The 23,805-nt window shown below is 44.7% G+C and overlaps 1 protein-coding gene and 2 long non-coding RNA genes across 17 annotated transcripts in view; 2 read left to right on the forward strand and 1 right to left on the reverse strand.

Annotated features, from left to right (window-relative positions):
• Window positions 1-10,544, forward strand: part of LOC110302617 (uncharacterized) — a 33,775-nt gene extending 23,231 nt beyond the window's left edge. For 2 of the 6 annotated variants that reach the window (XR_015048949.1, XR_015048951.1), the window contains 2 exons: window positions 3,775-3,926; window positions 6,704-10,544. This is a non-coding gene — a long non-coding RNA (uncharacterized LOC110302617). The remainder of the gene's footprint in view (window positions 1-3,774; window positions 3,927-6,703) is intronic. The other 4 variants (XR_002378821.2, XR_015048950.1, XR_003837528.1 and 1 more) reach the window with 4 other exon arrangements.
• Window positions 1-23,805, reverse strand: part of Ncam1 (neural cell adhesion molecule 1) — a 295,159-nt gene that overhangs the window by 50,866 nt on the left and 220,488 nt on the right. For all 10 annotated transcript variants that reach the window (XM_029481091.2, XM_085844623.1, XM_085844622.1 and 7 more), the window contains exons 2-8: window positions 15,517-15,591; window positions 14,026-14,244; window positions 13,011-13,154; window positions 12,337-12,474; window positions 11,136-11,253; window positions 10,538-10,710; window positions 2,407-2,549 (exon numbers count right to left, since the gene is read on the reverse strand). In XM_029481091.2, coding sequence (XP_029336951.1) covers window positions 2,407-2,549; window positions 10,538-10,710; window positions 11,136-11,253; window positions 12,337-12,474; window positions 13,011-13,154; window positions 14,026-14,244; window positions 15,517-15,591 — 1,010 coding nt within the window. The remainder of the gene's footprint in view (window positions 1-2,406; window positions 2,550-10,537; window positions 10,711-11,135; window positions 11,254-12,336; window positions 12,475-13,010; window positions 13,155-14,025; window positions 14,245-15,516; window positions 15,592-23,805) is intronic.
• On the forward strand, window positions 18,354-23,122 carry LOC115031896 (uncharacterized). Its single transcript, XR_003837529.2, has 3 exons — window positions 18,354-19,310; window positions 20,395-20,508; window positions 20,816-23,122. It is a non-coding gene; the product is annotated as an uncharacterized LOC115031896 (long non-coding RNA).

Here is a 23,805-nt window from a genome sequence, read left to right on the forward strand (position 1 = left end):
GGTGCCTCGCCACCATCTCTTAGCCTGCAGTTCGATGGGACTTAACTCTCAGGGGGCTTATTTATTGCACCCATTAGGTAAATTGGTATTCTTGTGATCTGTCTGCCAAATCATCCTGAACTTTATAGTTTTCTTCCACTACTGTAATTCAGTGGTGCAGGTGATCTCCATATATAATTATATAGAATGAAAATTTAGGTGTGAAAGAAGTTCACTATGGAGGTTGCCATAGTGAACATGATTTGGGCTAGAACTCGACCTGTTCACAGACAGACCATGTTTCACATTTCTAGTCATCTACAATATCAGATTGGCAGCTTCTTGGATGTCGATATTTAATCAGTGGAAGTGGCAACTTTTATCACAAAGGATTTTATTTAAGAAAATGCATTAATGTGGCAGCATCATGGACCTATCTGGAAGACTTGTTCTGACACTGACTGGTTCATGCACTGTCAATGCCACTCCATGCAGCCCTGAAGCTAGTCTACAGTAAAAGGAGCTGTGATCTAACCTGTGCTGGGATTGAATAGCTATCTCAGATCAAGACAGATGGTCAATAGAAAAAACTGAGTTGTTTAAAAAAAAATCAGTCCCAACTGGGCTTGAAATGGTCTTTTCTAATAGCTTCAGTCTCAATATTTAGGGCGAATGAGTGCATATTAGTTCCTAGCTATTTATCCTCATTTTATAAAAATGAAATCGTAGATATAGGCCAGAAGCGCCAACCTAATAAAGCAAACCCCAAGTAGGCACAAATCTTCGTAGTCCTTCTTGTCTAGTTTAACTGTTGAGCTATTTCTAGAAAAGACACGGAACTTAAAAACGTCGTTCATCTGAAATAGATGTTTTGTCCTTCACTGTAGGTCAGGGATACACACTGGGTCACTTAGACAAATCTACTTTGAAATCTAATATAAAAAGATCGGTCAAGCAGTGGCTATGTGGATTAAGCCCTGAAATGCACATTGGATCCACACAACACACAAAGGGAGCCGACATCTTAGCTGGGAACTTAATAAATGTCAATAAAGAAATTATCAAAGCAAATACCTCACTTCTTAATTTAGCTGGCTTTTGCAGATCAAACAGCATATGCGAGTTTCAAAAATATTTAGCAGTTCCTCAGTTGAGTTTTTGTTAAATCGGTTTCAACTCTGGGTATAAAACTTGCAAAGAGAGGCATGGGATATTTGGAATGGTGCTTTCTGCTCCTTTAGTTTTTGCTTTGTTTTCCGACACAGAGGCAGAAGTCAATTCCTCAAATGCAAATTCCAGTTTTAGCCCTGCTACTTAATTCCACCCCCTTTGGCTTTATTTCAGTTTGTTTCTAGAGCTTTCCTCTGGCAAGGCAGAAACATACATATCTATCATATTTGGCATTCTGATTCAATAGGCAATCCATTATACATTTTTTTTTCAGGCTAAGGCTATTACTCCTGAGTAGGTAACTGTGCTTTGGCCAACTAAAATGAAGCCTATTACTACAGGAGATGCAACTTAATACTGAAGAGGTGCCAGGAAACCAATATTTTTTTCCTTTATGAGGTGCTCCAGACTGAATTTAGAGCTGTGTGCCCCACTGTGTTGCTTGTCCTAACAAGATCTATACTGCTCGCCATGGCAGGCCTTTCTTCTTGATTCTCTGCCTGTTCAGCAGCAAACAGCTGCATGATGTGGCATGGCCACCCCAATATTTATCTATTGCCACTAATAAAGATGGCTTCCCAGTGGCTCCATGCACCTTAAAAGCTAAATGATCTCAACCGCTGTAACTTGCCAGGGATTTAATACCATGTTCTTCAACTTGGGTGAATACAGTACAGAACCCAGGTATAAGAGCCATCATCTAGAAACTGCTAATTATTTTTGCCTTTAGAACAAAATGGAGTCCAAATGTGACCAAGAATGCAGGCAGACACAAAGGCAACCAAGCTTTTGTGCACAGAGGGCATACAGCATGAGTATATGAGACGCGAGGAAGAGAATTAATAGACTCATCCTGATTCCCGTTGTTTCTGGGAGACACTTTCCTGGGAGTACCTGAGCTGATGAAAACATCACCTGGTGCCTCAGAATCTCGCTTGTCCTGGTTCCTTACAGCTCTACAAGCCTGGGTCAGAAATTCACTATTGCCTCCTCCCAAGAACATCTAAATTGACCGTGCCCACTACCAACACACTCCTACCTATCGATACATGGAACAGTGCCCACCCCAATACAAGAGGGTGTTGAGTAAACCACAACCAGGCAGGCTGGAGGAGGGAAGCTGCAGGACCTGCAGTGGCTACTAGTGACCCCCATCCCATCTTCCCATGTGCCAAAGGGAACTGGGCATGGGGTAGACAAGGAGTAGTGTCTCAAGTCTGCATCCCACAGCCCTGAGACTCTCGGGTGATGTTGTACCTTTTCTTCACTGCTGATGTTCCGGGTGGATGTTCTCCAGGTGATGGAGGGGATGGGGTCTCCGGAGGCTTCACAGGTCAGAGTGACTTGCTCCTCTAGTTCCATGGCCGTCTGATTCTCTACATAGGTGATTTTGGGCTTTGCTGAAAAGAAAAAAAATATATTAATGAGTTATCTGGTAATTTAGCTTTGGGGATTTAAACAAACCCATTTAAAGAGTTTTCTTATTTACTAAATAAAAGACTCAATTCTAGATATAGTAGGAGACACAGACTCATACACCCAAGCGTTCTGGCAACACTGAAATGACAGTCATAGACACATTCTCTGGGATATACAGATGATAAAGTGATTGAGATGTGCTCCAGAAGAGGGCTACTTTAACTCAAGCCTTCACATGGAGATGGCTTGAGGCTGGGCCATGAGGTTTCCAAAAATCTGGGTGGAATGAAGTCCTTCTAAGCTCAGAAAACTTCTCAAAGAAAAGCAAAAGAGTAAATGGAGAGGGAGGGGAAGGTAGGAAGAGAGAGGGAAGGAGGTATGGTGATGATGGATAGATAGATGAGAGAGAAAGAGGGAAGGAGAGAGAGAGAAGAGGGAGGGAGGGAGAGAGAGAGAGACAGAGAGAGAGAGAGAGAGAGAGAGAGAGAGAGAGAGAGAGAGAGAGAGAGAGAGAGAGAGAGAGAGAGATTTCATGGGGCAAGAAGACAAAGTTAAGCAGCTGGGAGTCTGGGAGTGTACCCACAAGCCACTGAAGCTCACGGGTAGAGTTTCATCAGAGCCATGGAGTGGTCACCGAATCCCAAGAAGGTTAATTCATGAGGAATTCTAGAACAGATAAAACTTCAAGCAGAAGCCATTTTGGAAACTTTGGTCACGTGCTGCAGAGTAGGCTGACAGCAGGGAGGGGAGAAGCTGAGCTCAGTTCATTTTCCAAATGTCTGGAGTAATGCAAGGAACGCATGCATTCCAACGCCGAGTGAAATGTGAAAACATTAAGCGAAATTGAATTTTCCTAATTTAAAACAATTATACTCAGAAATTGCTGAACATTCCATAGAAGAGAACAGATAAGTCTGCACAAATAACTTATTCCACTATACCAGAGAGAAAGGCGAGGCAAGAGCGACACAAAGCCAGGGTGACAGGTGGCTTTTGAAATCACTACACTTGTTTTATATCTGAATTCATAGTCACCGCACGTCAGCTAAGAAAATACATCCTGAAGACATAGGTCTTGAAGTCTTCCATGTTGCTTAATAGATATCAGTGACAAATGTCCTGTTTCCAGATAAAATCATCTGAATGGTACAAGTGGCTTCCTCAAGCTACCACAGGACACTGAACAAATTGTTTTCTCATGGCCAGAATGCGGACAAATGGTAATCCAAGATGGCAAGATGATGTGGTGAAGATGGAGTCCATCAGCTCTGGATGAAGCTTTCTGTAGGAAGAATTTATGTCTTGCCTGGATAACAATGCCTTGTAGGAGGCAACAACTTACACCATATGGAATGAAGGTTCAAATATCAAATATTTACTTTTAGAGGGTAAAATAAAGCCAAACCAATAAAGGTTAAAAATACAAATTGAATCTCTAGGCTACCTGCACTGTGCTTTGAGACCAGCATGGCCTCTACTTGCCTCTGCCTTCCAGAGTGCAGGGAATGAAAACATTTGCCACAGACACACTATTAACAGAGACTAATTTGGCTAACAAAGAGGGCTTTTGGTAGGGATGCTTCCATCCCCTGCCTCTGGAGGCAGCACTCTAGAGGAAGGCAGAGGACACCCTTTGAGACCTCACGGGTGTTGAGATTTGATTATGAAATGTTCCAGAGGCTTACAGGGTGGAACACTTGGTCCCCTGCTTGTGCAGATGTTTGGGTAGGTTATGGCACTTTGGGGAGGTAGAACTTTGCTGGAGGAAGTGTATCACTCAGGGTAGGCTTTGAGGTCTTATATCCTGGTGCCACTTTCTGTTTCCTGTTTGCTTCTTGTGTGTGGATAAAATGTGAGCTCTCTGCTTTTTGATTGTGGGGCTGGCCTTGCCTCATGCTCCTTAGGTTCCCCCACCCAGCTCCACATGATGGACTACTGCATCCTCTTTGGAACTGTAAGCCAAAATAAACCCTTTTCTCTTCTAAGTTTTTTTTTTTTTTTTTTTTTTTTTGGTCTGAGCATTCTATCTAACCAACAGAAAATAAATACAATAAAGATATTTTAAATAATTACAGGGAGACAGAAAACACAACTGGACAAATGGAGACGTATTCAAAGCATCTCTTGCTTGTAAAAGATTCCTTCTCTGTGTGTGCTAGCACCAAGAGGGATCTCTTTGAGTTTTATCTTCCCATGGTCCTTGCTATAGCTTAAGCCCTGCATCAGCCCCTGGTGTTATCGCTGCCTTCCTGATACCTCGTACCTCCAATGGCTGCAGATCACCTTGTATGAGCTACTTTCCTGTGACTGTAATAAGACAATTTATAAAAGAAAAGAGTTTGTTTTGACTTAGTTTCAGACGATGGAGTCCTTCATGGAGGACTCATTGCTGCAAGCATTAGGCATACCAGCAGGAGCAAGAAGCTGAGAGCTCACATCTTTAAACCAAGCAGAGAGAGCCAACTGTGAGTGAGGTAAAAGGATATAATATCAAATCTTGCCCCCTCTGACTTACTTCGACAGCAGAGCCATGCATGCTAAACTTCCCCAATAGTGCCACTTACTGGGGACCAAGTGTCCAAATGCCTGAGGTCATGGAGCCACTGCCCTCTTCACTATCCTGTGAGTACAGCAAACTAGTCCACAGCTCTGCAGTTTTCCACTCAGAAATAGCCCGGCCCACTCCTGTGTCAATTTTCTGGGAGCCTTGTCTGAGGAGAGTCCCGAGACCTTCTCCTTCAGCCCTCTTGGTGGTCTCTTGCCATCAGCCATGGGTGCTGCTCTAGTTACAGGGATCAGGTAAACAAGAACTTTGCCTTCCACTGAATTTGCTTCAGTCCATGGCGCCATGAGATATCAGGATCACTAGCACAGGCTTACGTTATCTTACAGAAGGACCCAAAAGAACAGCAATGGAGGCTCTCAGCCAACGAAGAATGTAGCACTTAAGGAAAGGAGTCCTAGGCTGCTAACTCAGGAGGATTTCCACAGGCTAGAGCAGGTCCCTTTTGTAGGTGTCATTCAGTTATATCCACAACAGTTTCTGCTTTAGTCATGTTCTTTATATACTGACTGCAACCCTTTCTGAATCCATCAGTCTTATTTCTTCTTTGCTACCCAAGGTGTAGATCTCTTTATTCTTCAACATCATTAACCTTTGCTACTGCAGAACAAACCTTCTCAATCCACCTCAGGGATAGCCCATGGAACCAATCTCTAAGGGAATGGAGAGAGAGTGAAGAAAAATCTAACCAGCTGGCCCCTTTTACCAGGCTCTCTGACCCTCATACTAGTTGCCTCAACCAATGGAAGAGAGACCAATAGAAGGAGGAGGGAAAGGAGGATTAGAAGGTGGAAAGGAGAAAAACAGGAGTTCAAGAAGGCTGGATGAGCTCTCCTTGTGGCATTGTGGAGGATCCTGATTCTAGGTCTGATGTAATTGCTACAGCTCCATGATTTCCTTGCTGTCCTCGCTAAAAGGCCAGCCATCTTTCTTTTGCTTGATCCACTGTACTGTTTAGAGAACACTCTAGTTGTATTGGGAAATAAATGGTGCATGTGCAAGATACAGATACATGGAGAGGGGTGTAGGGATGCACAGATGCAGGGATGTAGGGATGCAGGGATATAGGGATACAGGGATGCAGGGATGCAGAGATATAGGGATACAGGGGTGCAGAGATAGAGGGATGCAGGGATGTAGGGATACAGGGATATAGGGATACAGGGATGTAGGGATACAGGGATATAGGGATACAGGGATGCAGGGATGCAGAGATATAGGGATACAGGGGTGCAGAGATGCAGGGGTACAGGGATAGAGGGATGCAGGGGTACAGGGATAGAGGGATGCAGGGATGTAGGGATACAGGGATATAGGGATACAGGGATGCAGGGATGCAGAGATATAGGGATACAGGGGTGCAGAGATGCAGGGGTACAGGGATAGAGGGATGCAGGGGTACAGGGATAGAGGGATGCAGGGATGTAGGGATGCAGGGATGCAGGGATATAGGGATAAGGGATGCAGGGATGTAGGGATGTATTTGTTCATTCAGGATGAAGACTGGGGAGACAAATCCTGTCTTGCTTGGTTCTTCATCCTATTTTCTCTTTTCCTTGCCACTTCCCCTAGGCCTTATCCATCTTGATCCTTCTACCACGGCCCCATGTGATCCCTCATTTGCTACCTGTCCTTCCTGCCTCCAGCAATCATTACCACCAAAGGGTCCTGGAAGAAGATCAAGAGCTCGTCTCCTCCAGCCACGCTAGAGCTGGGATGTTCCATAGAGCAGCTTCTTAACTGCTGCATTATGAACCTGTGAAGTTACACAACTGCAAAGTAGAAGTCACAAAGTCTGGCAATAGTAAAATGTCCCTGGACATAAAAAAAAAAAAGAAAGAAAAACAACAACAACAACAAGCCAAACCAGAAATGAATTCAAAATCAAACGTGTAAAGAATCTAAGTTGTTTCTGCCAGTGTTTGCCCATGGTGAATCTTGTGAAGTCACTGCAGCCTTGGTTCTGAATACTCAGCATGTATGGCTGTCCCACCACACAATGCCAACAAACTCTGGCTGCAAAGCCTCGGCTCAGATTCAAGACCATTGTAAGTTATGAATTGTAGTGGTTTTTACTACACATGCAAAGTTTTCTGCTCTTACAGAAACATAATGGCTTAATTATGTAAAACAACGACTTCAAATATTTTCCTACCACCATTCCTCAGCATGTAAGTATCAAATTAGTGTGTCTTTGGATAGTATTGTGTTAGAATGCTTGATTTAAAAAAAATTGCTATTTGAGTTGCTGACATGAGTTTCACAGAAAAATTATTCAATGAGTTTTGGCTTGGGATTGGAGACAGAATTTCCAACAATTTCTGAAATGGTCCTAAACAAATTTCTGCCATTTTGTACTGTGTATTTATGCAAAGCAGTGTTCTCAGCCATGATGATTATAAAACAACAACATCGAGCAACTCTGAAGAACATTGAAGACAGCCTGTGTCCAGTCATATCAAATATTCAGCCAAGTTTTAATTCTTTATTAAATAAACAAGTATGCCCATCACATTGGTATGCAAATGTGCTTCCAGTTTTCAATCAGTGGAAAATCATGTGTACCAAAACCATAGTTTTAAAATAAGGCTGCTTAAATTTTTTTCAGGTAAAAAGGGCTTGCAAGTGGGAAACATCTAGAGAACCCAGGAGCAGCATGGGGGTCGAGGGGCAGAGCGCTCTCTCTCACACTCCCCATCCATTCCCTAAGCCATGCGGATTCAGCACAGGTGCTGACGGGTGCATGAAGATGCAACCACCACTGCTATTCCAGGGTAAGGACCAAGAAGCTAACACTATGGCTCCTTATAAGGAGCACCTGAGCTCCTTGTGACATTTGTAGAACAGGAAGAATAACTGAGCTACCTCGAAGGGCTGTGGTGAGGCTCAGAAAGTCTGATTTGTGGTTCTGTAGCATGGCGTAGAATGCTCCTTCTGTGCTGGGTATTGTTATTATTATTCTATGGGGATAATGCTTTAAAAGTTTTCCAGAGACAACTGAGGCTAACTTCATCTCAGGATCATCTCCCTAGGACATGGGTCATGCTTCAGTCAAAGAAACTACTGGCTATTCCTTCAATTATTCAACTGCTTCTGCTGTCTTAGGTGCTGGAGGCATAGGTGTAAGCCCAACGGGCAGAGACCCAGTCCACAGTTGCTCACATGCAACACAGTGTCTTTTTCTCAACAATGCCTAGGGCAAGTACTGCCCAAAACACTTGTCCCGCTGTTCTATATTTCAAGCCGTGCATCAGTTTGGTTACTAACTGATGCCACACAGGATAGGAAATCTTTTCCTAAAAGCATCATCATGCTGTTGCTATGGAGTCATTATAGGGGGCTGTCATTTAAAATGTCAGTATTGGACATCTACACATGCCTGCAAATCTACTGACGGGAATCGACTCCATGAAATTTTATTTTAAACTTGGCGATGACTGGATTCACAGTAAACACTCAAATGGGATAATGCCGATTGACACTAATTACTCTCTTTCCTGTGTTTATCTCTATCTTGGTTCTTCTCAGAGTCTAATTCTTACGTATCTCTCCAGCCACTCTATCTAGCTGCAAAGGCGCTCAAGATTTCTTAAACGAAGAGATCAATGAAGATGCCCATGTCCTTCTCTATAATCTAAAGAGCAGAATGATGGGGGTGGGAAGATTATTCTGAAGTATATAGAGAAAAAAAAACTGCATCAAGAATATTTTTTTTTGATGGGCTGGGAAGACAACTCATTCACTAAGGTGTTTGCTTTGCAAAATGAGGATCTTAGTCTGAACCCCAGAACCACATAAAAAACCTGGGCATAGTCAGCCATACTTGTGATCCCAGCACTTGGGGAGGTGAAGGCAGGGAGATACCTGGAGCTCGCTGCTAGATGGCCTTGCTAAACTAGCAAGCACCAACTTGGGAGATCCCTGTCTTCCCAAAGAAGGGTATGGCACATGAGGAAGGACACCTGAAGGTGACCATTGCTTTCCATCCTCGTGCACATCCATGTACGGCTGCATGCACATACATACACAAACATGTGCACACACATACACATACATAAATGCACGTTCTCATGAAGTTTCATGTTCTCTCTTTGTAGAGCTCATTTGTAGCCCCAAAGTCATCAATGATCAAAATCAATGAACAAAAGAGACTCTTCTAAGATTATCAGGGCTATTGGCATAAAGGCACCCTACTTTCAAATTGTGTTTACATATAGTTCTTCCCACCGCACAAAACAAGCAGGTCCCACTGCTGGCTCTTAGGTGTATATTTTAACTAGCTAGGAGGGACAGGTGCCAGAGAATTCTCTCCAGCCTCTATCTAACCAGCATGTTTTACAATACAGCAGGTCATTCAGAGCCATTAGGATAAACCTTTCTTTGCAAAAAAATCCCTTTTTGCATAAAGAGGCCCCAAATGCATTTCAATCCTGAAACACCTGAAAATGTGCTGAATTCATCAAGACAACGTGGATGGAGATATGGAAGCTTTTTCTGTGACTTTCTATGACACTGGCACCCAGGCTAGTAGAGGAGGAAAAAGAAGATGAGACAACCAGCCAGGCACTGATATTTACTAAGGCATCGTTGAGTCTGGAGCTGTTTCGAGGATAAAGCAGTGTATAAGACAGTCAGTGTGCTCCCGGTACACTTTGCATGCTGATGGAGACTGGAGGTAAGCAATCCCACTAACAAACATGTCAAGAGGATTAGTTCAGGAACTTTCAGATGTATGGAGAAGGCAGTGAGTCCTGAGGACGGTGGTCAGTAGGGTGGTAGCTGGGAAAGGTGGAGGCAATGTCAGACTGGTGAGGGGAGGGTTCCTGGGAAGATGTGCTTGAGCTAAAGTCTGCCTAAGGATAACAAGAAGGCTGCTCAGAGTAGGTCTGTCATAGTCAGAGTAGGTCTGCTTCTGCTTTAAGCAGAAAAGCCTCAACGGCAACATTTCCGACAAAGGGGATTGGCTCATTCTGAGGCAGAGATAGAAAGGAGGCTGGTATGGTTGGAGAACGTTCTCTGTGGAGCAGAGGGAGGGAAAGCTTGGACTAGAGTAGAAGGCAGGAGCCAGGGTACTAGCACTGGACCATGGGCTTACTCTGGTGCTTACCTTAGTTGGAAGGGGCCTGGAGAAGAGGAATGACATTGAGGCATTCTGGCTACCACAAGTAGACAAGACCTACAGTAGCCAAGCTGGGGAGCAAGGAGACCAGCTAAGAGAACTGTGTAACTGAAGAGGGCTAAGTGGTTTCCTGGACTGGGGTTTAGGTGTCAGAGCAGGCAGCTCATGGTTGTTTCATGGATGCATGCCATGACAGTGTGGGTCACTGTTATTTGATGGGTAGAATGTGCAGAATAGGAGGAATTGTAGCTGAACAGGGGCCCTGACCTGCACTATCCTGTACCTACCAAAGACCTTGAGGTGGATGGAGGCATCCTGCTCGCCAGCCTTGTTCTCTGCGATGCAGACGTATTCAGCCTCGTCGTTTTTATCCACATTCCTGATGGTCAGCTCAGAGCTGTCATCACTGAAGATGTGCTTCTCATCATCTTCCTCCTCATTCTCTATGGGTTCCCCATCCCTACACAGTGCAGAAATGCAAAGGGTGATGATTCTGAGCATGGGGTGAAGAGGTTCATTTCTGATCATCTCCCACTGTGCGAAGGGGACAGGCTCAGTCTACATAGAAGGGAAAGACTTCATCTCCTGTTACATGTTTTTTATGCTTCTCCCCCAATCTTTTGAGTACATGGCAAAGGCTATGGATAGAACTCAGAAAGATTTCATAGAACAATCACCAAAAGTTACACCCACACCTGCTCCCACAAGCCTGAAAATGAGAGAATAATCAAGACACCAATGAAGAGGACTTCCTAGAAAAGAGCCATTTTTCACCCTGGTACTGTAGGAAGCCCACACTCATGCCTCTGAAAACCCCACAGGCAATGGGACTATGGATTGCTTTCTCCTCTCACCCAAAATGCAAGGCACATGCCAGTTGCTTACTTTGTCCAGCTCATGGTGGGCTCTGGGAAGCCATCGGCATCACACACCAGGGTGACAGACTGGCCCAGGTTGGCAGTGGCATTCACGATGCTCTGTCTGGCCTGGACAGTGGGTGGTACTGAAGGAAAGAAGGATGTCAGTGGTGGTTTTACAAATCTTAAAAGATCCGGGTGGCCTCAAGAAGAGGCATCTGGGGGTCCACAGGAGGCAGCATCACTACCTGGGCATTACTAGTCCTGGAGGTCTATAGTGTTAGTGGAAGGCACCTAAATTCACATGGCATTCTAAATAATTACTGTAAACTGAACAAAATCCACAAACATTATTATTTCTAAGAGTTCAGTCCCTATATCGTGCCTTAACTCATGATCATGTGGTATTTAATTTACAGTGGCTATTTGTTGGGATGTATTTTTCTCAATCAATATATATATATATATATTATCATATATGCAATATATACAACTAGGAGAGTTGGTGGGACTTGATGTTAAAAAAGGCTTTGCTCTCCATACTGGCAAACATGAGAAAGTGCAGTTCCTGTTGGTTGCCAGGTTGGTATGCTTCCAAAAGATACCAGCTCAGCAGGGTGACATTCTCTGCAACTGTCATAAACAACTTTGTGCACAAGGTGCTTCCACCAAAGGAATGAGACAGAGAAAGCTTGGCAAGAAAACACGTATCAATAACCAAAACAATTCAAATGTGATTTACTTATTTTCTTAGCACTGACATTATAATTTCCTGTAAGCATCTTGCAAATGTCAGATCGATGCTACGGGTGTGTTTATTTGACACTGCAAATTAAGATTAATAAGCCCACGGACCACGATGCTGACTATTCTGAGACCTGAATTGATTGCAGTATTTTCTCTGCCCATCAAGCCAAGGGGACTAACTTCCTAGTGACGGTAACATCAAGGACACTGGGGATGAAGGAGGGTTTATTAGCAGAATGGGGAGTCTTTAGTTCTGCTAGACAATGGAGGGCATTTGGTACGCACAACTGGAGGGACACACCAAGACAAGTGAGTTAAGGAGAAAATACCCCCCTCCCAGAGGTTGTGATAGTGGGGAAGAGGTTCCCTTGAGATCTAGGAATGAGACAGAACAGGTCTACACCCAAAGGGAATGGAAAAGAAGGTCTCCATCAAACCCTGGTTGTAGTCATGGAGGGAACAGGAAGGGCAGATCTCCTCACCATTCACAATGACCTGAATGTCCTTGAAGTTGATCTCCCCGCGGGCCAGGATCCTGCCCTCACAGCGGTAAGTGCCCTCATCTGTTTTCTTGATGCCCCGGATCTGCAGGTAGTTGTTGGACAGGACTATGAACCGGACTGGAAGAGACAAGAGGCAGGTTCATCCAAGGTCAGTTCGTGAACTCCACAATCAGGCAAGAAGCTGAGCTTCCTGCTACTGCCTTTTATGAAATTTGTGTTATTTTTGAGACAGAGTTTCACAGTGTAGTCTACCTGGCCTGAAACTCACTATGAAGCCTAGGTTAGACGCAAACATGCAACCACTCCGCTGTATCAGCTTCTGCAAGCTGGAATTACAAACGCATGACACAATGTGGCTATCTCACCCTTTCTTCTGCCTCAGGTATTATGGTGTTGGGTTTTAGGCTGAAATGAGCAAAGATATCCCTGGCCCTGAAATCCAGATGAGTCTGTCTAGGGATGGCACGTCTGTCTTTTGCTTTGGAGAGACAAGCAAATGCTTGAACACACTAGTTACAGATAAACATTTGTTTAGGATCCAGAGATTTTGTGAGTTCTGGGGCCCCGAATCTGCATTTAGATGGAAGGCTGGAGGGCTTGTGTAGGGGTGGGAAGCTAGGGGACCCGAGGGCTCATGGCAACTCAGGTCTTACCGTCTTTTTTCAGAATGACATCTCGGCCTTTATGCTTCCAGATGATGGTTGGGGGCAGGGAGCTGACCACATCACAGACAATCACAGCATCCTCCCCTTCCTTAAACTCCTGTGGCGTTGGTGCATTCTTGAACATGAGCTTCTCTGAAAGATAGCAGGAGGAGCAGAGTGAGGAACAAACACCCTCTCAGTAGAACTATGATGCCTGGATTTCAGCTCCAGGGCAGTTTCCATGTATAACTCAGCAATGTAAGAGGGACTCGCACTTAGCACTGGGTCACTATCTGAGGCAGAACAGTTAGCATTGAGAGGGGTCTATGGAGGGGAGTAGGTTCCCTGATGTAGTGACGATGCACACAGCTACAGTGATGAGCCCTGCATCTATCTTACCATGACCATAAGGGTCATTGATCATTTTTGGTCTCCTACTCTGTCCTCACCCCAATTTTCCTGTAGCAGAGAAAATTCTGAAGATGAGAGTCAACTTCATGGCAGTTAATGCTCTGGCAATCAACACTTACTTACCATGACTTGAGCCAAAACTATGCACAGTAAGAAGGCAGTGAGGTGTCACTGCCAGGCCAGCCTTACATGGCCGTGGGAGCCACCTTCCCCAACCAGCATCAAGTGTTGACATATAATCCTACATCTTACTAGGTCATTGGGCTATATCACTAGCCAAATATAGTGGGATAAGAAGCAAAAACCTGAACCACGTGTCTGTCATTGTCACTTAGAAGGCACGGAGGAACTGACACTAGCCCTCTGGGAATTGTGTAGTTTCTGGAGCATGGCAGTCATTGGGAATGTAGTGACAACTGGTGGGAACCAGCCTTATTGGTTCTGGGCTGCTCACCAACCATTTGAGAATATACTAGATCTCTTAGCAACTTGGACAGAAAAGGAACCACCACGCCCTTACTGGGCTTCCTGTTGCCTTCTCTCTGCCTTTCCTGCCCACCCATGTATCTTCCCAACAAAGGTAGGAGTGCAGGGTACACATGAGGGCTCTTACGGAAGATCTTCACGTTGACAGTGGCCTCAGACTGGGTGCCATCCTCAGCAGTGACCACACACTTGTAAATGCCGGCATCGTCGATGTTGGCATTGTAGATGGTGAGGGTAGAGGAGTCGTCATCATTCCACACCACTGAGATCCGCTGCTGGTTTGGGCTCAGCTTCTCCCCATTGGGGGAGAACCAGGAGATGTCCTTATCTTTGGCATCTCCTGCCACTAAGGAGGAAGAGATTATTTTCAGAGCGCAGAAAATGAGGAGATTAAGTCCTTCCAGAGTGTCCATGGCTACAAAGCCTAGAAGGCTGGAAAGGGATCTCTATCATGAGGCATTTTGCAGCCCTGCTCTTTGTCGGTTTAATTATATACATGACATCTCTCCAAGATGAACAGACTTACCCACTGCCTGTGCATATAGTATTTTTTAGTTGGCATGTCTTTGGAAAGGGAAACAATAGTTGCTATGAACCCACTGTTCTCCACACACTAAGCTAGGAATGAATGTGTATTATGGAATGGGAAATAAAGGGGGGTGGGTCTATCTGAGCCCTGAGCTCCAGGACCTCGCTGGCCTGAATCAACTGATCAGGATGAAAAAGAAGGAGACTGTTCAACTTCTGAGTTGAAGTTAAGAGAAACTGGGTAAACCAAGAGTTAAGATTCAGGCCATTTTGACCATAGCAACTCTGTTCAGACTGGCATGAATGATTGATATTCTGATGCCCGTTACCTCACTCAACCCCCTTACATGCTCTGAGAAGACAGAGCATTAGCAAGGCCTCTCTGGGGACTTGTGAGGAGCACTCAGCTGCCTAGAGGCCAGGCTGGGTCAGGGTGATCGGTTCTCCAATCCACTACTCTTTCTTTGATTTGCTGCCTGCACAGGGGCACCAGCCTGCACTGCCTAGCCCTGTGCAGATATGTGGTATGGAAATATAGTGTTCCTTTCGGGGCCCATCATGTTTTCAATAAATATCACAATTTGCAAGCTGTGCTGCGGGCACTAAGGCTGTATCTTCAGATCATTGAAACTGCTGTAATGACGGCAGAGCAGGAGCAAATGTACCCAGCAGTCATAGTCCCCTGGTCAGATGCAAATCATGGTGGCAGTTAGAGCTCCTTCCCACCAAAAGTTGTGTTTAAATGTCACAGCCTACATCTAGCTCAGTTCATTCCTGCTTCTGTTCTTTTCCAAATCTCAGCACACCATCTCCCAACACCTTGAAGTCCATTTCCCCATCCCTTCTTCCATAGGATGGTTTCCACATTATTATTAGGGGCAGATTTTCCAATTAGGCATTAAGAACACCCAAAAGTATAGATAGTATGTCACTCTCAAGGGAAGGTATCTTAGAATGGTCTGGAATGGTTACACTGCTGACCAAGAGAAGAGCAGTGACCAGAATTCTAGGTTTGATACTCGCAGTTTGCGCTCGGAGCAGCAGGTTTTGGAGGCAAGCCTTGAGATGTGATGGGACCCAGGACACTTGCCTTGACACAGGAAGAATTTGGACTCTCCAACGCTGATTTCTCCTTGGCTGGGAACAATATCTACCTGCAGGGAAACTGAAAAAGAAAGAAAAAGTCCAGTTCAAACACACCATTAAAATTTTGAGAGCTTTCATTCAAAAATAAGATTGTCCAAGCTCAGTTTTAAAAAAGATGAGGTTTATTTGACTTCTGAAAAAGCAACTTCATACCATAACCAGAAGGAGATACAGCTTAGACCACTCCTACATGGAACTGTTATCTGCTGTTCCAGTGGAACAGCCCCCTGGGCCGCTCACTAAACAACTATGCTTTGTATTCACAGAAAGAGCCAGCTAGCCAGTTCCTTTTGGGTATCAGTCTTAAGTGTCTCACAGGGAGCCTGTCACCCAAGAACTATGCACTGGGATAGCTTGCACACTTCCTGTGTTGCCATGCTTGGCCACTATGAATCAGACCCATTCTAAAGCAGGGGTGCCACCCCACAATGTATAACCACCACCTATCTCCAGGGCTAAAAACAACATCAGCACCCCAATCAGTCTGCTGTGCTTCTGAAATCCCATGGCCTGTGCTTCATGGAATTCTTCACACCCCTTGGCGACTTCCCCTGAATTTTTATTTGAATATCCACATGCTCAGTCTTCCCGTGGTACTGATAAGAAAACACACAACACCAGATCTCACTGCTTTACCCGCTTCACTCTGCTTCCCGTTTATCATCTCCTTAGAGCAGATAACAACTGTTCGAGAAAATCAGTTTTAGGATAGGAAAACAGAATGTTTTATTCATTGGAAATCAACTTCCTTCTGCCTCTGCTGTCTTTAAATAAATCTGAAAGGCTAAGGCTAGCACTCAGTGGGTTCAATGGCAGGAACTCCCCAGAGCCATTATGAAGCAAGCCCTCTCCTACGTCCTACATCCTGCCAGAAAGCAACCAGGCTGGGTCATCGAGACTAGGAGCTCTTCCTTCCAACAGCCATTTTCTGTTCACAGGAGAAGTGGGAAAGCTTGTTGCCATGGTGACCAGCTTGCAGGCAGGGTTGGAGCAGCAGCTCTAAGTCCAGGCTCCTGAGACAAGAGACCAAGGTTGGGCTCTGCAGAATACAGGGATCAAAGGACCTGCCTGGGGCTGGAAAGGGAGTGCACGGTGGGGTGGGGTAGGCAGTGGATTGGGGGGGGGGGTACAGCATTCCTAATCATCTGACTGACAGACAAAGCAAGTCCTGAGAAACGTACAGCAGAGGCTGTACAAGGAAAGGGGTGAAATGGAGCCAATGTGGAGAAAGGGGAAAGGGCTAGGGTTCAGGATACAGGAGGGCAGGAGGCTGAGCTCTGCTCCATGGATAAGTGGCTGAGCTTGGGCATATTCTAATACTGAACGGGAGGAAATGGTACAGTAATCCAGGGGTGCAATCACCTCTCCTTTGTCATTACCAAAAGAATGAAGCTCCAAAGCTTCATTCTTTTCCAAGAACTTGAGTCCTCCCCACCCTCCTCCTTTCTGTGCATATCTATTGGTACATAAAGCTGTACTGGGGCATGATGCTCACAAGGGCTGGGTCCACAGGTCCAGATGCAAACAGCTGGTGTTGGTTTTCCCATCTTACTTCTCTAGCTGGAGTTAGGCGGTGCTCAGTTCCACAGTGTTCCATTTGGAAAGGGTCTCAGCTATCACTGTGATCTGACTCTTCACTGTCCAGATGGAGAAGAGCAGGGAGCGGGAACGATTCCCTCACCATCACTGCTAGCTGTCGGTCAGTGTTGTGGAGCAAAGGCCTCCTGGCTCTCGGGTAAGTTCTCAACTCACTTTGCAGTGCAATCTTTGTGAAGAGGGAAGATGTTCTCATGGAATGAAAGAAACCATCTGCACATGCCGGGCGACATCCCTCGGCATTGCCATTTCTTGAGGAGTATAGAAAAGCCAGAATGAGGCCCCTCTGCTATCCTGAGAGCTTGGGGCCTAACCAAGAAGGCTCTAAGCCAGTGCTGTGAATTTGAAGGCCAGCCAGAACCTCTTCAGTTGCTTTTGGTGACTCACACTTCATGGGATGGATGGTACCTCGAAGTCCGGAAACCCTTCCTCCGCCATGACTCACCTGAGCACTATTCCTCTGTGGAGTTTCCAGGACATTCTCTAAAAGCAGAGACATCCTTCTGTCTGTAAAGTTCACTGCCCATATGCTGAGCTGAGCATTAGCTCTCAGCTCCAACATATGGATCCTGTTACTTCAGTGCTCTCACTGCTGGAGAATATCCTTATTCTAAGTGAAAAAACAGCCATCACTTTTCCTTTTTCTTTCTTTTCTTTTTTTTTAAAGCTCCTTTCACAAAAAAAACATGACTCTCAGGGGGGAGTCAAGCTGAAGAGCTTTCATTCCCAAATGCTGCCAGGATCTATCTATGGACCACAACGGGAGAGAAAGAGAAATGTGAATTTCAAAGGAATTCCCAGCCTAACGGGATCCCTCACACACATTTATCATCAGGTCTAAAAAAAGAAATCTTCCATGGAGACTGCTGGCCCTTTGCACACAAGGAAAAGAGACTTATTTCTCGCTCAAAGCACCAGACAGGGCTGGGGCAGAGGAGCCTAGCCACTCTGCAAACAATGCTTAGATGGTTTAGACTGTAGTCCATGTAGATTTTCCTCCTGCGCATGCCAAACCTTGAATTATTAGGTCTAATAATGAGAAGGGGAACCCTGTGGTAAAGTCCAAACTCTTCGCCTCCCTTCTTCTACCTGTTTTTTTTCTTCTCTTTCTTTTTTTTTTTTTTTTTTTTTTTTTTTTTTTTTTTTTTTTTTTTTTTTTTTTGGTTTTTCGAGACAGGGTTTCTCTTTATAGCTCTGGCTGTCCTGGAGCTCACTTTGTAGACCAGGCTGGCTTCAAACTCAGAAATCCGCCTGCCTCTGCCTCCCGAGTGCTGGGATTAAAGGCGTGCGCCACCACGCCCGGCTTTTTCTTCTCTTTCACTGTTTTGCAATAAAATCTCCTGAATTGTGTCTCACCTTCCTTTCATTGTGTGTGCAAGATAATTTCCTAGCCAGCACAATGCATACCTTTAAAGACACTTAGGCCAGATTTGCTCTCCAATCATGTGGCTCCTACCCTGCTTTGCTTCAGCCTCCCCTGCATAAACACTGTCATCTAAGCTGCATATGAGGATTCGCACTCCCGTACCCAGACATTTGGACCTGGGTGGGCTTTTCTGGTTGGGATAACACTGCCCAGTAATTTCCACATTACCATCTCCTTATATATTCACCAGGCCTACCTGCAGTCAACCTACACTATTGGGCTTACAAAAGCCAGTTCATTACTGCACCATTCTACTAATAGTTCAGAGAGCTTAAAAAATAAAAGACCAAGGAGGGTGCTGTATCACTTGCAGAAGAGGAAACTGAGATGCAGGAATTGAAATTCTTCACTCAGATGATGAGCAACTCAAGCAAGGATGAACGAAGGAACATCATGTAATTCTAATGCTCCAGCTCACATGACTCCACTTTATACCTACTTTGAAGCTCTCTCTCTCTCTCTCTCTCTCTCTCTCTCTCTCTCTCTCTCTGTATGTATGTGTGTGCATACATGTGCATGTTGTGTAGGTCAGAGGTCAGTTTCATCTGTTGAGCCCACCTCGGCCGGCAAGGAGGACACAACACGGTTGGATTCTTCTTAACAGCCTTTTTATTGCAGGAACACCTCAATGCTGCTCTGGTGGACCCTGGGCACCCAGGGAGCACTGCTTATATGCACCCCAGCACTGGAGAAGACTCTGTGGCCCCCTGGGATTGGTCAGTCTGCCAGTACCTAGTTTGCATGCACCTGCTTGGGAGGGGTTGGCGCCAGATTCGGGCTAGCGCCTGCGCAGTGGTGTTGTTTACCACAAAGGCACACTGGAAACTGGCGCCATCCTAGAGTTGACTTCCTACAACAACCCTTTGGTTTTTGAGCTAGCATCTCTCATTGGCCTGGAGCTCATCCGATTACTCTAGTCTGGCTGGCCAGCAAGCCCCAGGATCAACCTCTTCCACTTCCCCAGCAGTAGTACACGTGCACACCACCACACCAGGCTTTTGCATATGGATCCTTGCAGAGCAAGCCCTATCTCCCCAGGCTCCTAGAGCCTTTCTGAAACATTCAAAGAGGTTTACTGTAACTTGTTAGTTCCCATTCGTTGCTCTTTCTCCCTACAAATCGTAAGTTAGATAGAGCAGAGCCTTTGTTCAAAAATGTTTCAATTACATTGTTGTCATCATTTCCCTGATGTTAATGATCATCATCCTCTTCCCTCACGGATGATACTACCATCAGCCCCATTTGACAGATGGGAAGGCAGATGCTTGAGGCCTTAATTAATGGTCAAGATGCAAACTCACAGTGAACAAAGTCCAAGGCCCCAGCTCTTTCTCTCATACTATGTTAATCCCTGTGAGCTAATATTTAAAACAAAAAAACAAACAAACAAACAAACAAACATCCTTCCATAAACAGAATGGTCCTACCTCTCCCGGTCTCATGTAAATAAGTCCAAGGGAGAGTACTTAGTTCTAAAATATATTTGTCTTTTTCACCATTTCCTTTTTTTGTAGTTGATGAATATTCTGGAAGCAATACTCTCTCTTTTAGGTGTAGATAGATGTTTTATAACTCCCAGTTTCCTAGGAAAAGTAGGCTATAAAGTCATAGTTACGGAAGAAAAGTGAATGAAAATCTCAGTTCATAAGAGACGCTAAGGCACTTATCTGGAGAGGTGGGGATCTTGTTAGGTAAAGTGACAGGGAAGAATCATTCATTCTGATTTCCAAAGTAGTTCATACACTTCGCTTAAGTCAGCATCTTCTCGCAGCAGCTTGATTCGACTGGCTTTCTTTTCAGTGATTTTGTCAGGCTAGGAGCTTCCAGCAGACAGTGAACTCAGTGGTCTCTGAAGCCACCTGGAAGTACTGCCATGTTAGAAGGCTATGAAGAAGGTCGTTGGCCATGGAAAAGGTGAGATGGCATCTGTTTGTGGGCCCAGGGTCAGAGTGGGCACTGCTGAAGAAGACATTGTATGACTAATCAATTAAGATGGACAGACTATGGAGGCTTCACATGAGGTGGAAGAATTTTCTAGAACTTATTTAACAATGGCTAAGGACTTCTGAAAAAAGCGTTGAATTGTCGCTTTTATGGTTACTTTTTTTTTTCTTGTTGCTTTAGAAATAAGCCTTAAGTGTTGCTATGCATAATCACCTTGGTGGAGAGATGCGGTTTTGTTTTTCTAAGTATAACTGGGGGCTTTTTCATGTGACCACAGTTGCTGTAATTCCAGCCTCAGACGATCAGGAGTGTCAGAACTGAGACATCCCTACTGATAGTGACAATTTACTCTCACCACTAAGCATGAAACTCAAAGAAAGCAAGCAAGACAAACTGATGTGCCCGTCATGCTGGGTGCTCGAGGCCCAGGCTCACATCTGCTGGAGTATGACTCTCACTCTGACCTCCTGTTAGCTGTTTGATCACAGGCAAGTTACTAACCCCTCAGTGCCCCCTCGGCAAAACAGAGAAACTGGAATGACCCACAGCTTTGGAAAGATTATGGTAATTGATATGTGGGAACCACACAAAGCTCCCAATCCTTGTACATTCGGTGCATAACACTAGGAACCATCCTTCCCAAGGAGATTATTTCTGTGTGTGGGAAGTGATGTTTTCCTTTATGGCTGAACCATACAGTCTCTTTCCCGAATGATCTCATATGTGGATAGGTAGCCTAGTTCTGTTTTTTTGTGCTAACTTATTTGTTTGGAAAATTTTGAATTCAGTCAGAGCCAAAACCACAACAATGGAAACACTGAGCCGCGCTCTGGATGGACCATTTTGCTTCGACCTCAGTCTTCTCAAGCTATAAATACAATGAGACTGAACTTCTGTGCTTGGATCGCCACACAAATTAGATAGGAGCTGGTTGTAGTTAAGGACACAGGTTCTGGAGCCAGGGAGACAGTCTGAGTTCCAACTCTGCCACTTAGGAACAGAGTTGGCTGGCAAGGGGACCTGAGTCCATATTCTTCATCTCCAAATCAGGATGCTGACCCTACAGACATCATATGGGTATTGAACTGATTTAGAAAGATATTTCATATAGTCTCTCTCTCTCTCTCCCTCCCTCTCCCTCTCCCTCTTTCTCTCTCTCTCTCTCTCTCTCACACACACACACACACAATCTTAACTTCCCCCACAATCTCAAATAAATAAAATCCCCAATAATATTTGTAACAGTAGGAATGAAATGGCAGAAATTTCTTGTGTACAATTGTAGCTAACACCCCCCCCTCTCTCTGTCTGTGTGTGTGTGTGTGTGAGAGAGAGAGAGAGAGAGAGAGAGAGATCCACTGGGAGCTTATACAAATATGTACAATATATTAATAGAATAAGTGCACATGTCAGATTAATGTTGTTGGAAGAGTAATTTCATATGAGTAAATTTATCTGATTATTTAAGCGAAAAGGGATTAATAAATTACTAGATGGCACAGGAATGTCACTTATATCAGTTCTGCACTTATGGTTTGAGATGTTGTTGGGAATAGCTGCTCAGGAAAAAATGAGGTAAACATTTAAATATCATTAACCCCAATGCAGATGCTAATTTAAAGGTGCTATAAAGCACATGCTCTCGGAGATTTCGATTTCTGGTTGCATAGAATGGCGTCAACATGGAAGACTACATCCCAGCTGCCACTGAAAACATCCTGAGAGCTTACAGCTGACTCACAGCAGAACTAGACTCATCTCAAAGCTGTATAAGCACTGCTAATCTTTCAGCAAGATACTCCAATATAAGTTTTGTTTAAACTTGAATATCCGGAAGTAATGTGGTGAGGTTTCCAGGTCAATGGCACTAAGTATATAACCAAACACTTCAAAATAATGTTCTCACCGGATTGTGATGCCTGGGTTTCTACAAGCTAGAGAGTGAAGAAACACTCTGGGTACAGCTGAGGTCTTTTTTGTTTGTGAACATCTGAACACAGATGATGTGTGAGAGCAGACTCTCAGACTAAAAGAGAAGATGAAGATGGCTGTCGGAGACGGTAGACATGTCTTCAGGTTGAAGCCAGTTTGATGGAGAAGAAATTAAAATACCTGAAGTGAAGACAAACCCACTGGCAGACTGCAGACAGTACAGACAGATTTAAACCAAAGTCACTGGCAAGAGACACTGGGGCTCTCTATGCTTATGTGCTGAGCAAGCTTCCAAAACCTAACATTTTAATAAACTCATGCAGACTTGACACTGCTACCTGTTCAAAGCCATGGAACAAGTGATGCTGGTGAAGAGTTCCCGTGACTTTGTCCCAACAGAAAAGTGGAGGATGTGGCAAGGTGATCATGGCCTCAGTATCCTTGCATGTTCTACATACCCGTCATTTACACCATAAGGTGGTAAAAAATGTTGAGTACTCCAACAACCGAGGCTTCCACGATTAACCAGATAAATTCCACCATCGAAAAAGTTCTGTCCTATATAATGCTGGCAGTGAAATAATAGGAACCTACCTGTCAGAGCAAGTGGTTCTATTCCTTAGCATAATAAATTATAGAAGCTATGGTGAATGAGGCAAAATGTCTACTGGTTCTATCCCCTGGACCTGTCTCCAAACCAGGACCTGGAGCCAAGTCCAATACTGGTTATAACCCTCTGGATCTCTGGAGTTCAATAATGCCTCAGAACCCTTGGGCTCTTGAGTTTGCTGAGTCAAACTATCATTTTATTAGTTCTAACTTTAAACACCAAATGGTTTTGGTTTACTGGAAGAAACATGGGACAGGGTTGAGGCTCAGCAGGTGAAAAGCACCAGCCATGCAAATGTGAGGAACACAGTTGAGATTCCTAGACCTCATGTAAAGCCGGATGTGGCAGCATGTATCTGTAATTCCAGTTTTCCTACGGAGATGGGAGGCAGGGACTGGAGAATACCCTGAGTTTGAGAGGCATCCAGGCTAACATAAGCAGTGACAGATGGTAAGAAAGTCTGTCTCAGAACAAGGTGGAGGGTGAGGACTGGCATGAGACTTCTCTTCTGATGCCATATACTGTCTACACTGTCATAGGATCCACAGCTCCTCCCACCATATATATGCATTTATGTATGTATACATATACACATACCATTCACACAAGCATACACTATACTACACTACACTATGCACTACACCACACACACACACACACACACACACACACACATTGTCGATGGCTAAAACCCATGGCTGCTGGACCCCAATCCACCTAGCAGC

This window comes from Mus caroli, unplaced genomic scaffold, assembly GCF_978045245.1.
Source record: "Mus caroli unplaced genomic scaffold, Mus_caroli_1 scaffold_11, whole genome shotgun sequence".
NCBI classification, from domain to species: domain Eukaryota; kingdom Metazoa; phylum Chordata; class Mammalia; order Rodentia; family Muridae; genus Mus; species Mus caroli.